This window comes from Lolium perenne, chromosome 4 (genome assembly GCF_019359855.2).
Source record: "Lolium perenne isolate Kyuss_39 chromosome 4, Kyuss_2.0, whole genome shotgun sequence".
Classification (NCBI taxonomy): Eukaryota; Viridiplantae; Streptophyta; class Magnoliopsida; order Poales; family Poaceae; genus Lolium; species Lolium perenne.
Window position 1 is genome coordinate 118,630,086 of NC_067247.2, and position 14,934 is coordinate 118,645,019.

General features: G+C 43.0%; 1 protein-coding gene across 2 annotated transcripts; it reads left to right on the forward strand.

The window, feature by feature from the left end:
- Positions 1–5,506: 5,506 nt before the first annotated feature.
- On the forward strand, positions 5,507–14,470 carry LOC127293731 (protein NETWORKED 1A). Of its 2 annotated transcripts, none has more exons than XM_051323376.1 (6): positions 5,507–5,921; positions 7,119–7,324; positions 9,082–9,429; positions 9,515–10,836; positions 10,947–12,716; positions 13,121–14,470. In XM_051323376.1, exons 2-6 carry the CDS (start codon positions 7,222–7,224, stop codon positions 14,153–14,155), a joined length of 4,578 nt encoding a protein of 1,525 aa, XP_051179336.1. In that variant the 5' UTR covers positions 5,507–5,921; positions 7,119–7,221; the 3' UTR covers positions 14,156–14,470. The 2 variants fall into 2 exon arrangements, with proteins under 2 accessions (XP_051179336.1, XP_051179337.1); XM_051323377.2 differs by lacking the exon at positions 5,507–5,921 and adding an exon at positions 6,610–6,628.
- The last annotated feature ends 464 nt before the right edge of the window (positions 14,471–14,934 follow it).

Genomic DNA, 14,934 nt, shown 5'->3' on the forward strand with positions numbered 1-14,934 from the left:
CCTCAGGCGACGCCTTTCGCCTCGCCGCCCGCTTCCTCAGCTGGGCCGCCTGTCTCGCTGCCTGGGCACTCTGGCTCACCGTCGCCTCCATCGCCCGCTCCCTCTCCACCTGCAGCCACGGCTCCTCCATCGACTGTGCCTGCACCTGTGCCCTCTCGACCACATACACGTAGTCGGAGTGGTATCTCTCGCCCCAAGGAGCGTACTGATGGGACTGTTGCTTGGCTCGCTGCGTGTCTGGCTCAAGCTGTTGCTGATCCCACTGCTGAGCCTCGTCATTACTCTGCCGCCATGCAAATTCCTCATTGGCGTCAGGCTATGGAACTTGAGTATCAGGCTCTTCTCAAGAATAAGACATGGTCCTTAGTTCCGCCACGGACAGGTATCAATGTTATTGACTGCAAATGGGTGTTTAAGGTGAAGAAACATGCAGATGGGACTATTGAGTGGTATAAGGCGCGCTTGGTTGCCAAGGGGTTCCGACAGCGATATGGCATTGATTATGAGGATACATTCAGTCATGTTGTCAAGCCAACCACCATTCGTATTCTGCTCTCTGTGGCTGTCACTCGTGGGTGGTCTCTTCGCCAGCTGGATGTTCAGAATGCCTTTCTTCATGGTGTTCTTGATGAGGAGGTTTATATGCGTCAGCCGCCTGGGTTTGATGATCCTTCTCGTCCTGATCACTTGTGTCGCTTGGTGAAGGCCTTGTATGGTCTCAAGCAAGCTCCTCGTGCTTGGCATGCACGCCTTGGAGCTGCTCTTCGTGCTCATGGTTTTGTTCCCTCCACAGCAGACACGTCACTGTTTCTGCTTCAGCGTCCAGAGGTCACCATGTATCTTCTGGTCTATGTTGATGATATTATCCTGGTTAGCTCCTCTGCTGCTGCTACTGATCGTCTTGTTGCTTCGCTTGGAGCTACTTTTGCTGTGAAAGGTCTTGGGAAACTGCACTATTTCCTTGGTCTTGAAGTGACTCATGATGATGCTGGACTGTCTCTCACTCAGAAGAAGTATTCACAGGACTTGCTTCGCCATGCTGGCATGCTTGATAGTAAGCCTGCCATGACGCCTATGTCTACTTCTGATGTGCTTACTGCTGCCGATGGTGTTCTTCTGTCCTCTGAGGATGCGACGGAATATCGTAGTGTTGTTGGAGGTCTTCAGTATCTCACCATTACCAGGCCTGATATATCTTATGTGGTTAACCGCGTCTGTCAGTATTTGCACTCACCCAGAGATCCTCATTGGACTGCTGTGAAGCGCATTCTGCGTTATATTCGTCATACGCCGTCCTATGGACTTCGCCTTCGTTCTGCTCCTTCAGCCTTGTTGTTTGCGTTCTCTGATGCAGACTGGGCTGGTAGTCATGATGATCGGCGATCCACGGGGGGATATGCAGTATTCTTTGGTCCTAATTTGATCGCCTGGAGTGCTCGCAAGCAAGCTACAGTGTCTCGGAGCAGTACTGAAGCTGAGTATAAAGCTGTGGCCAATGCTACTGCTGAACTTATCTGGGTGCAGTCTTTATTGCGAGAGTTGCGCATTCCGCAAGCTCGACCTCCTGTTCTTTGGTGTGACAACATTGTGCGACATATCTGTCATCCAATCCTGTGTTCCATGCTCGAACCAAGCACATCGAAGTTGACTATCATTTTGTGAGGGAACGTGTTGCACGGAAGCTCCTTCAGATCAGGTTTATCTCCTCCAAAGATCAACTTGCTGACATCTTCACAAAGCCACTATCCTTGCCGTTGTTCCAAGGTTGTAGGCGCAATCTCAACTTGTTAGATGTTAGATAACAGAGTTGAGATTGAGGGAGGGTGTTAGACTGTATATATACGTGGGCTTCTGTGTATTATACCTGTAACATTGTATGTGTTGTACACTATAAATATAAACCCTACGCCAACCCTATTGGGTGTTGAGCGTTCCCAAACTCTGTTTTACAGGTGTAGTGTTTGATAGATCCTTAATAAGTCGATCTACAATTTGGGTCACGCGAGAACCTCATGGGAAGGGCATGCCACCTTGCATAATTTCAATACCTTAGACCTTGAAGAATCCTCAAAGGTGACAAAGGTGGTGTTCGATAAATTTTGTTTAAACTCTACAAGGTCATGTGACTTGTAAGTTGTTACGCCACCATCGAGCCCAGTGATCCGTCACTGGAAGCATACTCCTACAATGAGTCAGGTCTTTTTGTAGGTTCCTATTGCTAGATGGGTCCTCTTTTATTATAATATAACAAGGAACTTTGGAAACCAGATAGACCATTCAAAATATTTGAAATCTTTTGCATAAACATGGCCATCTTTTGCCTTGCAGCACATGGGAAGGACTATAATTTCTCGCAAAATCATTATGGGTGCCTTTTTTTCCTTGTAGTATCACCACCCACATGTTGGACATATGCCCAAGAGGCAATAATAAAAGTGGTTATTATATATCTTTATGTTTATGATAAATGTTTATATACCATGCTATAATTGTATTAACCAAAACATTGATACATGTGTGATATGTAAACAACAAAGAGTCCCTAGTGTGCCTCTTAACTAGCTTGTTGATTAATGGATGATTAGTTTCATAATCATGAACATTGGATGTTATTAATAACAAGGTTATATCATTGTATGAATGATGTAATGGACACACCCAATTAAGCGTAGCATAAGATCACGTCATTAAGTTATTTGCTATAAGCTTTCGATACATAGTTACCTAGTCCTTATGACCATGAGATCATGTAAATCACTTATACCGGAAAGGTACTTTGATTACATCAAACGTCACTGCGTAAATGGGTGGTTATAAAGGTGGGATTAAGTATCCGGAAAGTATGAGTTGAGGCATATGGATCAACAGTGGGATTTGTCCATCCCGATGACGGATAGATATACTCTGGGCCCTCTCGGTGGAATGTCGTCTAATGTCTTGCAAGCATATGAATAAGTTCATAAGAGACCACATACCACGGTACGAGTAAAAAGTACTTGTCAGGAGACGAGGTTGAACAAGGTATAGAGAGATACCGATGATCAAACCTCGGACAAGTAAAATATCGCGTGACAAAGGGAATTGGTATCGTATGTGAATGGTTCATTCGATCAATGAAGTCATCGTTGAATATGTGGGAGCCATTATGGATCTCCAGATCCCGCTATTGGTTATTGGTCGGAGAGAGTACTCAACCATGTCCACATAGTTCGCGAACCGTAGGGTGACACACTTAAGGTTTGATGTTGAAATGGTAGAACTTGAATATGGAATGGAGTTCGAAGTATTGTTCGAAGTCTCGGATGGGATCCCGGACATCACGAGGAGTTCCGGAATGGTCCGGAGAATAAGATTCATATATAGGAAGTCATTTTATAAGATTTAAAATGATCCGGAAGATTCTACGGAAGGTTCTAGAAGGTTCTAGAAAAGTCCGGAAGGAATCACTAAGGAAGGAGGAGTCCCGGAGGGACTCCACCTCCCCATGGCCGGCCAACCCTAAGGGGGGGAGTCCACCTTGGACTCCACCAAGGGGGCCGGGCACCCCCCCACATGGAAGGGGGGAATCCCACCCCAAGTGGGATTCCCACCTTGGGTAGGTTTCCCTACTACATGGAAGGTTTTGGGTTGGGGTCTTATTCGAAGACTTGTAGTCCAACACTTGGGGGTTCCACCTATATAATGAGGGGCCAAGGGGAGGGGGCCGGCCACCCCAAGACCACAAGGTGGCCGCACCCCATAGTGGCCGGCGCCCCCCTCTCCCAAACCCTAGCCGCCCCCTCTCTTCTCCACCACTCCCGCACGCTTAGCAAAGCTCCGCCGGAGTTCTCCACCACCACCGCCACCACGCCGTCGTGCTGCCGGATTCAAGGAGAAGCTACTACTTCCGCTGCCCGCTGGAACAGGGAGGTGGACGTCGACTTCATCAACACCGAACGTGTGACCGAGCACGGAGGTGCTGCCCGATCGTGGCACCGTGATCAAGATCTTCTACGCGCTTTTGCAAGCGGCAAGTGATCGTCTACCGCAGCAACAAGAGCCTCATCTTGTAGGCTTTGGAAATCTTCAAGGGTGAGTCTCGGTCATCCCCTTGTTGCTACCGTCTTCTAGCTTGCATCTTGGCTTGGATTGCGTTCTCGCGGTAGGAAAATTCTTATTTTCTATGCAACGAATCCCTACACCACAATGGTGTTCTTACCCTTGTAATGACGTATCTTTGTCCCCACACTGGTAGTAATTTTTAAAAGGGGACTAGGCTTCTTCTTTGACCTGGGAGCATAGTCAACTCATTTTTTCTCAACATTTTACATTTTACATGGTATTGCATATTTTGAGGTAAACTTTTACTATTAATTTAGCCTACAAAATGTTAGTTACATGTCACAAAAAGTATATCATTGGATTCTATTATAAAGATGTTTCCATTGATATATACTTTTGGTGACATATGACTACTATTTTGTTGGAAAAATCACTAGTCAAAATATTACCTCGAAATGCGCAATATCCTAATAAACCGGTATGTAGGGAGTATGAATGTATGTAGATGCATTTGTTAACTAGATGCATATGTATCCTGACACGTCAAGATGCAAGAATCGGAGGGAGTATAATAAATAGCAGGATTAATTATGTGGAAAACTTCTCGTGTTTCAGGCTAATTAAATATGCTGCATGCGGTGTCTCTATTTATATGATTGCATGCAACTTTCACATTAATGCACATCATTTTGTGAGAGAGAAAATCTAATAAAATCTTCTCGGGAAAAGATAGTGGTCTTGTATAAAAACATAGGGAGTAGTTGGAGTATACCCCTCCATTACAATAAATAAGGCGTTCTCATTTTTTTTAACCATTAATAACTCCAAATATAAAGATTGGTACAAAATTAGGATCATTAAAAAGTGTTTGTCAATACGAATCCAACGATACTAATTAAGTACAATATAGATAAGAATTTATTGCTTAATTTATTCGATCAAATTTTGTCTTGAAATAGACGTGCACTTTATTCATAGAAACAAAGTTAATATTGGTTAAATTTGTGCATAAAAGGCCATGTGAAAAATGGTACCTTATATTTTAGAACATAGGGAGTACTACTACTTGCGTGCACTGAAGTCTAATCATATGCTGCTTTGTATACTTGTGCTTTGTTCTCTAATCATGCTGCTTTGTACTGTAATCATGCTGCATTATATATACTCCTCACAAACAAAATCATTCAGCACCACTATACTACTCCTCCAATCTTTGACAACACTACAGAGGAGGCCCCCCACTGGAATCATTAATTGCCCAACTAATTATAACCCCGCTAGAAAAGCCACGAGCTACTAATCAGCCAAAAAGAGGGCCATCATCGCCCACTAATTTCGCCGCGCGAGATCTTGCCAGCGTTTCCAGGCTTCCAACAAATCTGAAATCTTCACACGGAAAAGAAACGAGTACTGCTAGTATTGAATGCCTCCATAAAAGCGTCAGGTTTTACACTGCCGCCGTCCCCAGCTCACACACAGGGACAAGAACGCCGACGCCGCACCAAACCGAAAAGACGGAGAGGAAAAATTCCACGCCGGCCCCGGAATCAGCCGAGCTCTTTGTGCCCCAAGCCTTGTCCTTGCTTTCCGGCGAATGCACTAGCCAACAAGCAACGAAATCCCCATCACCGCCACCGTCCTCCCTGCTCTTCTCCCTCCCTGATTAAATTTTGGCTCTGCTCTTCCAAGAAAGGGGAAGAAGAGGGGAACTGCTCCAAGGAAGAAGAAGAAGAAGCACTCCTATATTGTTGCCGACACATACATTTCGCCGCGGTGCTGTGAGTTACTTCGGCTTGTGGGGGGAGATGGCCTAGCGGCGGCATGGGGGCGGCTGGATCTCTATCGAGTTGCAGCTGCAACTGCAGATAGAGGGAAACGGGGTAAGTCTGTCCTTCCTATCTGTTCTTTCTTGATTTTACTTATGCATCGATTTTTTCTGTGATGTTTCTCTTGCGGCGTTGGGGTCCTCGTAATCTCCGTCGATGGTGTCTTGCCTTTCATCTGCTGCTGCAAGATTGCCCCCCTTTTGCAGGGTTTAAAAGCCTCCACCTTCATCATCAATACTATGGCCTTCACGAAATTTACCGAATTTTGCTACTCCCTCCGATTCTAGTATAATTTGTCTTTCCTCCCTTCAGAGTTTGGACCTCAGTAGAAAATCATTCTCACGGAATTCCGTGGTTTTTATTTGTTCCCGTAGAATTAGGATACCCGCTTTTGATGCATTTGGTCCATGATTTCTGCTTCGATGCTATTTTCCCTTTCTGGTGTGATCACTGATGCAAACCTACCTGATGAACTATCCAAACAATCAATGCGGCCTCTTTGTCGTTTGGTTTTGCATTATGCTGCATTCTGCGAGTCGTTCGGGAGCGGGGGAGTGGTTGGGGGCATCTTTTATTGGGTGGTTGGGTTTTCTTGTCACTGCCCACCCCTTTTCTCCATCATTCCAGCTTTATGTTCCATTCCTAGGCATGCCTACAAGCAACCTCTCTTTCTTTTTATTTCTTTCTATTTTAGTTAAGTGGGATTTTCGAGCAATTCGTGAGGTGATCTCAAGCTTACGATTTCCTGATTTCTGCTTATGGTATTGTTTTTCTTTTCATATCTTTTGAACTCTCTGAATAAATTGCTGGTCCATGTTCTTCTTATTTCGCTGTGTCCCCTCTTTCCTGATTTGATCAGGCAATTCATCACTGTACCGAGTTTATATCTCTATGTTGCATGGTGCAATGGTGCATACCCTCCGACATTTGGGATAAGCACTTGTGGGAGCTATTTTGTGGAGATCGTGATGCCTGCAATATTGCTATTTCTCATTCATCATACCATACCTACCACCTGCTCATCAACACAGCCATGCTCAGAAGTCAGAACTGGGTTATCCAGAAACAAATTCAGTACTTTGAGATTTTTCTGCTGCCGTACTAGCTAGCCATGTGATTTTCCCATGAAGAAAACCTGGCGTTACTGGGTTGATCTTCAGCTGTGGCTTGTTCTCCGGAAGAAAATAGGAGCTTGACTGTTTGTTTATGTCAACAAAACTCAGCTTTCTCAGAGTTCTTACTATTTTGCAGGTAACTGAATGGTGTCAGATTGCGATTAGTTCTTGTTGCTGTCATACTTCTCACGCTGCGGGATAGCGGAACGTCTCGTGATTTTGTTCTGCTGTTTAGCATAATGGCAGCAACATCACCAACCGATGCCAAGCGCAAGTACTCGTGGTGGTGGAACAGTCATATCTGCCCGAAGAATTCAAAATGGCTCCAGGAGAATCTTGAAGGTAAGCATGTTAACTTGTTGAGCTATTCATAGAAACTGAGCATGCCTCAGATGCTGATCTGGCTCAAGAACTGTCATCCTGATTCTGCAATCATAAGCAAATACACAAAAAATAATTGAATCCAAAATTCATGGTTAGTTCCTATATATGCAATTTAAGCAGAAATTTAGACTGGTATTCTGAGTGGTTAATTCAAGGAAATCTTACTCCATAAAAAAAAAAGGAAATCTTACTGAAGAGTGTTATACTTTCCAGCTGAGTGTCATTGGTGAATTGTGTTGACCACCCTTAAATAGAAAATGTAGAAAATATGGTATTTGTTAGAAATAAACCACGTGTATGTCTCATGTGTGTGCGTGAGTCTGTACTTGTGTAGTTTTCTGTATGTACGATGCAGTAGGGGCCGTTGGAGACAGGCCGTTTGGGGCTGTTGGAGCAGCCGCGTCATACGCGTATGTGCGCGTCGTGCGTCCATGCCGGCCGGAGTATACGGATCAGAGCGGCAGCGTGGAGGGTGTGGAGTTCGTGCTTCAGCGGCTGCCCCTAGCTAGCTATAAAAACCTCTTTGTATACTGATCGGTGCTGAACTGGGACGAGCCAGCTGAAAAGAGAAGGATTCGGGCGTTGGTGCGCCCACGGCGGCGCTCCGTGCGCCGGCCGGCAAAACTCCCTGTGTCTCTACTCTCTACTGCCGTCGTCGTCTTCCACCTCCTGTCCTTGTTCGTGCGAGAGCAGAGGTCGAAGAGAGAGAGAGAGAGGGTGCAGCCCGACAGTATTTGTTATACACATATGGAACATTAGTACAAAATCATTTTACAGTTGAAGTTTTGAAACCTGAAAACCTCCAGAATAATTTGAATAATTTAATTTTCAGGAGAGTATAGAGGCACTACTCTTTGATTAATAGAAACACTGCCTTGATCTAATCTGCTGCTATGTGGTCACTGTGATTGTGAGAAGAAAAAATAGTAATGATGAAGTACAGAATTGTTGTATCCATATAATATTATGTTATAGGAGTTCCACTGTGGTGGAGTCGTGGTACGCGTGTAAAAAGTCATTAGAATACTGTGGAAGTACATGATTAGCCTAAAATTCAGAGTATAAATTCTGCTAATCTAGAATCTTGTGCTTGCTGCTTAATAAGTTTCAACAATGGACAATCAGCCATGAACCATAAAATTCAATAATGAACAAAAGAAGATGTCATACCAACTGATGAGTACACCATATCGTGATTGAGAGTCTTATTAAGGACTCAGGTCTTAACATGACCATCATTTTCTTTAGGACTTTAACATGACCATAGTGTCAGATGAACTATGCACAAAAAATCGTAGATACGAAAATACATGATCACGCATGGAACTTGCCTGTCTGAAATAGTTAGCAAGAAAATGCAACTTTTGAATGTAGGTATTTTGGAAAATGATCTACCGTGTTGTTCGCATATGTAAGATTACTAGAAGGGGAACATGTATTAGTGCTCAAATGAAGCTCATGCATTAGTAATGTACCCTGCCAAAAGAAATTGTGTCCTCCATAAGCACACATGCTATGTTGTTACAGAACTGTTATGCATTTGAAGGGAATTCTAATCTAAGCTGCATGTCTTGAAATATATCTTTCTAATTAAAGAGTGTAAATGACTAGATAACAACAAAATGTTGGGGCCATTTTCCTTGTATGGGATAGTGCTTCAGTGTTTCTTTGACGTTTGTACTGGGCTTATAATGTTTAAATGCCTGATTATACAGATATGGATAGCAAAATTAAGCTGATGATCAAGATCATTGAAGAAGATGCAGAATCATTCGCAAAAAGGGCAGAAATGTACTACCGAAGGCGACCTGAGTTGATGGCCTTGCTTGAGGAGTTGTACCGTGCATACCGAGCATTAGCAGAAAGATATGATCATGCAGCTGGCGATCTCCGACAGGCCCACAGGAAAATAGCTGAAGCATTCCCTGATCAGGTTCTGATGGACCTGGATGATGATCTCCCAACTGATACTGCATCCATTGAAACTGATGTGGACAATGCAGACATGGCTCATTGTTTCCTCTCTTTCATCAATGCTAGTGATTCAAAAATGTGTGGTAAAGGTAAGTTCATGAAGACTAGTAAATGAAATAAAAACTGAAACACTGAAAACACAAGAATAACAAAAAGATGTGCTCTTGCATGCAGGTAACCAGGATTACGAGAAGCTGCAGAAAGAACTAGCAAGTCTGTCACAGGAAAACCATGACCTCAAGAACAGGATCTCATCAGTGTTAGAGCAGAGCAATAATGCAGAATCCGAGGTTCTTTGTCTCAAGGAGGCTCTCACACAACAAGAAGCAGAGAAAGAAGCTGCAGTTCTGCAATGCCAACAATCGACTGCTAGATTAGAGAACCTCAGGTCTGACATATTGCACACCCAGGAGCAGTTCAACAGGCTTAAAGAGGAGATGCAAACTCGGTTGCTGCCTTCAACCACAGAAGATGCACGTTTCGTTGTGCTTGAAAGAGCTAATCAGGACTTGCATATCGAATTAGAGAATCTGAAACATTTGTTGAAGCAGAAGCATGACGAGCTAAATGAGAAGCAAGTTGAGTTGGAAAAGCTTAACATCTCTATAGAAGAGGAGCATCTCAAGTGCATGCAAGCAGAAATGCTGAACCTTTCTTTCGAGAAAAAGCTGTTGACAGCAGAGGACAAACTGAGGCATTTGGCTCTTGAGAAGCAGAGTGAAGTAAGCAAAGTGAGGGACAGTGAAACAAGAAATCTTATGCTTCAGAAAGAATTGGACAATATTCTAGAAGAGAACAAAAAACTGAATGGCCAATATCACTCTTCTTCGGCAGTGATAATTCGTTTGCAGGATGAGATTATTTCCTTGAAGAATGATCAAAAGAAACTTGAGGAAGAGGTTCATCGAAACGTGGATGAAAAGAAGACACTTCAATATGAGCTTTCTCACCTTAAGGAGGATAGGAGTGACTTGGAGAGGAAACACTTCTCAATCAAGGAGCAAATACAATCTGTTAACTTAAATGTAGAATCACTACAATCTCTTGCACATGAGTTGAGAGATGGCAATGTTGAGCTGAAAGGCATTATCAAGAACCATGAGGGAATGGAAGTTCTTCATACTGAAAACCTGAGGCAGTTGGAGAGGATGTCTGAGAAGAATGCACAGTTGGAGAAGTCTTTGACAGCTTCAACTACTGAGCTTGAAGGGTTAAGGGAGAAGAAGGTGGCATTGGAAGAATCATGTAAGGAACTCAATTCTAGGATCTGCATTCATCTGTCCGAGCGAGCTGTGCTTGTTGCGCAGATTGAGGCAGTTTCTCAGACCATGGAGGCTCTGCTCGAGAAGAACGTCATTTTGGAGAATTCATTATCTGATGCCAATGCTGAACTCGAGGGCTTGAGGAGGAAGTTGAAAGAGCTGGAAAAATCTTCAGAGGCAGTCCACAATCAGAATTCAGTTCTTCAATCCGAGAAGAAAACTCTTGTTTTTCAGGTATGCTATGTGAAAATAACCTTACTGTATTAGTTTCTACCAGTTGTCATAAGAAATAGAATTTGAGTTGACCTTCTTAGTTTATCTACTTAGCTTAATTATTGTTCCAGGTTGATAGTATCAGCAATACTCTTCACAGTTTGGAAGCACAAAACACAGAGCTAGAAAGGCGACACTCAGCTTTACAACAGGAGAAAGACTCGGTGCTTGATGAAGTGATCAGGCTACAAGAACTGATAAGACTTGAGAGGAAAGAACACAAAGATGCACTCACAACAAGCAAGACTCAGTTTGATGGTCTACAGAACAAAATTAGCATATTGCTAGAGGAAGGAAGGAACAGAGAGGAGCAGGTTGAAGAGGAGGAGCTGAAGATTGTGAAAGCCCAGATAGAGATCTTCATCTTAAAAGAGTGTTTGGATGACATGGCTGAAGCAAATTCTGTTTACTCAGCAAAATTGCAAAAGAAGGAAGACGTATGTAAGGTTTATGAGGAGAAACTGGACTGGTTGTCACAGGATAATCAGAAGCTAACTGAAGGGATTGGCTCAGTGCGGAAAGTATTACACTTGGATGAGAAGTATGAATCCTTAAACGAAATGAAGCTTGACATCATTTTGCAGCTCATCTTGCATGAGGTCAACTGCTTAAGGAATACAATATCTGATGCCCAGGATGTGAAACAGAAAGAGCTTGTTGAGAAGTCACTCGTTGTCACACTTCTGGAGCACTTCAGACAGGAGGTAGCTGACCTGAGGTCAGAGCGGAACATCCTCAAGAAAGATCAGCAAACAAACAGCGAGGAGTTGCTTCAGTTGCAGAGAGAAAGGGAAGAACTTGTGAGTATCAGCGATGAGTTCTGGGAAGAGATGGAGTCTCGTAACCACAGAGTTGAGGACTTAAGGGCTGAGGCGAAGTTCTTGGTTGGGCAATTGTCAGAACTGCAAGATTCTCGGAGGTCCCTGCAAAGTGAGATTATGAAGCTGATTCAACAAAACTCTTTCCTTGCAAATGAACTAAATGATTCCAGGAGAAAAGAGATGATCTTTGAAGATGATTTCAGCACTCTCATCAGTGAATCTGTCAGCAAAGACATCCTTCTTGTGATATTTAAAAACCTTCATGAAGACAGGACCCTGGAATTGAAGTCTTTGTATAATGATTTTGCGTGTCTCCAAGCTGCAGGAAGCGAGCTTTCCCAGGACATCAGGATGATGAACAAAAAGCTTGGAGATTTAGAATCCGAGGATAACCACCTCGACGAAGATATTTGTATAGCCATGAGAAGTGCCCGGCCTAGTCCAGAAAATATCACAGGAAAAGGGCATCCATCACGAAGAGATGTCAATCTCCTGAATTCTGTCAGGACCCGAAAAGGTTATCATGCAAACATGGAATTGAAAAGCCACAAAAAAGTTGACAATGCTGGCTTTGAAAGATCAAATGAAATGCTACTGGAGGAGGTACTTAAGTGTCCTCAAAATATGCAAATGCTTACGAGCAAGGAGAAGACTTTTGTTGACATCAAATCTTGCAACGAAGAGATTACAAAATTGGTAGCTCACATGCAAATGGCTATCACGAATGCTGCTCTATTCAAGGAAAAGGTTCTTGAGCTCATCATAACATGTGAGAGTTATGAGATAAGTGCGATGGTGCAGAAGGAAGTGCTGAAGGAAGATATCATTCGAAGGAATTCATATGTGGATGAGCTGAAAGACAAGCTAAATGCTGTAGAGATTGAGAACAGAAGACTGAAGGTCAATCTGAATGGTGATGTCACAATGTTAGGAACATTGCAGACCGAAGTCAGTGCCCTGGAGAAACAAACCTTGTCCCTTGCCAATGATTGCTTGCAATCAAATAAACTCAAGATGGAGGTACACATTCCATTTTGCATGCATTATTTGGCAATTACATGCGAGACACATGTGCGCAAACACACCACACATATCCACTTGATACACGGAGCATGCCTAAAATTTTCTCCTATCAGATTCTATTTTTTCATCTTCTAACAAGTTAAATCTTATTTTAGTAATGCCTTAATACACCAATTAAAGTATTTATCCTTAATCTTCTATTGAAAAGAGATATCAAAGCCTTTATAATTTACACCTACTCTATTGCAGCATTTAATTACTTATCATATGCATGGGAAATCTGATATACTTCCCTCAAAACGATATATTTTCCCTAAGAACAAAACCTGGTGCCTTGTACTTTTCATGAAGTTATCCTCTTTCATTTCGAACTCATTTTACTTTTTTGTTCTTTTTCTTAGGGAATTGCATCATCTCCTGAGCCCCTCAAAACCATGGTGAGATTCAGTGATGAAAATTCAATGAGAACAGTGAAGGACATGGACCTGCAAAAATTGCATGAAACTATCAAAACGCTCCAGAAGGTGGTCACGGATACCAGTTCCCTTCTTGAGCAAGAGAGGCTTGATTTCAATGCCAATCTGCGAGGAGCAAGGAAGCAGATTGAGGCTCTGAAACTTAAGGAGATCTTGGATGATGACTTGGTTGAAATGAACTACGAGCAAATGCTGAAAGACATACAACTTGACCTCATCCAAACTTCTTCAGGCCGTCAAACGGATTCCGTTGGTCAGCAAAAGAAAATTGCAGCACGAGTTGTTGGACCAAGCAGTAGCCATGTGCGTGATGATTTGGGACCACCGCGAAGTGAGTCATTTGAGAGAGATAACAGTAAACAGTCTCCTGCCGAGTTAGTGGTGGTGAAGGAACTCAGTGTTGTCAACCAAGAGCTACCGAGGTCTGTCACCATTGAGCCACACCAGGAGTGGAGGAACAAGGTCATTCAAAGGTTGTCTTCTGATGGAAAGAGGCTCAACACCCTCCAGTCCAGCATTCAAGAGCTCAAAACAAACACTGAGGCATCAGAAGAGCTTGAGCTCGAGAGTGTCAGATATCAAATAAAAGAAGCTGAGAGCACCATCATCGAGTTAATCGACACCAACAGTAAACTGGCCAAGAAGGCTGAAGAGTTCACATCCGCCGATGGTCTCGATGGGGACAACGTCGACTTGAGGAGTAGGCACCAGCGGAAGATCTTGGAGCGTGCAAGGAAAATGTCAGAGAAGATAGGGAGGCTGGAGGCGGAAATGCAGAAGGTCCAGCAGGCTCTGCTGAAGTATGAGGAGGAGCAGACTAGCAGCAGCGCATCAAAAACTGTACATCGGCGGTCAAAAGTGCATCTGGTAGACTATCTCTACGGTCGAAGGCGTGAAAATCGGAAGCAACCGCGATGTTCGCCCTGTGGTTGCATGAGAACGAAGACCATCGATGACTAACTCCTGTTTGGGCCACTACTTTTTAAAGGCGAAATATGGGAGGCCAGGGTTTTCAGTTTCAGATGGAGCATGTCATCTGTTCATGTTTGTCTAGGTAAAAAAGAAAGTGGTATTTAAGGATTGTAAATGCTAGTCATTGACTGTAAACATCTGTTATAAACTTACCGCCAGGCTTGTAAAATTACTGCTAACATATGTTGCTTGTAGCTTTGGATCATGTTCTGCACATCATCCGAAGAGAACATTATAGTGTAATTTTTCTGTAAACAAGAGAGGGTATAGAATTAAATACTTAGAGAGCATTTTTGTGTGGTACTTTGTACATTTATAAACAGATAAAGATTTGCCAATGTTACTATCACAAGATTGTCGACTGGATTGCGGTTATGAATTTGATGAACATCTTTTTTTTCTTCATAATCTTATATACTGATGGGGTGGTTAGAGAGGCTCTATTAGCCTTGCTAGTTTTCTCCATCCTCACTATAGACCAGTGGCTTTCTTTAGTAGGGCCTCTTCGAGTACCCACTTACAAACTGTTGGAGATTGTGTGTGCATTACAACCATTTTATGAGTTAAGCATGATAAAAGCATTAAGAACAAGAGTAGTAGAGTTCCCATCCTTTTTTGCAACGGTTGTGTTAGTCATTGTACAATCCAATGTTATGAAAATACTTTTGTAAAATCCTTTTGTATTTAGTACTTTTAAGTGCATCTTCTCGGAATTTTCCTATTGGCATTCATTAATTCTTTTAGGGGTCAATTAGTTTTTAATATTT

Bases quoted from the DNA above. Each gene is read 5' to 3' on its own strand.
- LOC127293731 (XM_051323376.1), top strand. From the start codon at position 7,222: ATGGCAGCAACATCACCAACCGATGCCAAGCGCAAGTACTCGTGGTGG. The intron at 7,325-9,081 runs GTAAGCATGTTA...CTGATTATACAG, and splicing joins GCTCCAGGAGAATCTTGAAG to ATATGGATAGCAAAATTAAG. The intron at 9,430-9,514 runs GTAAGTTCATGA...TCTTGCATGCAG, and splicing joins TTCAAAAATGTGTGGTAAAG to GTAACCAGGATTACGAGAAG.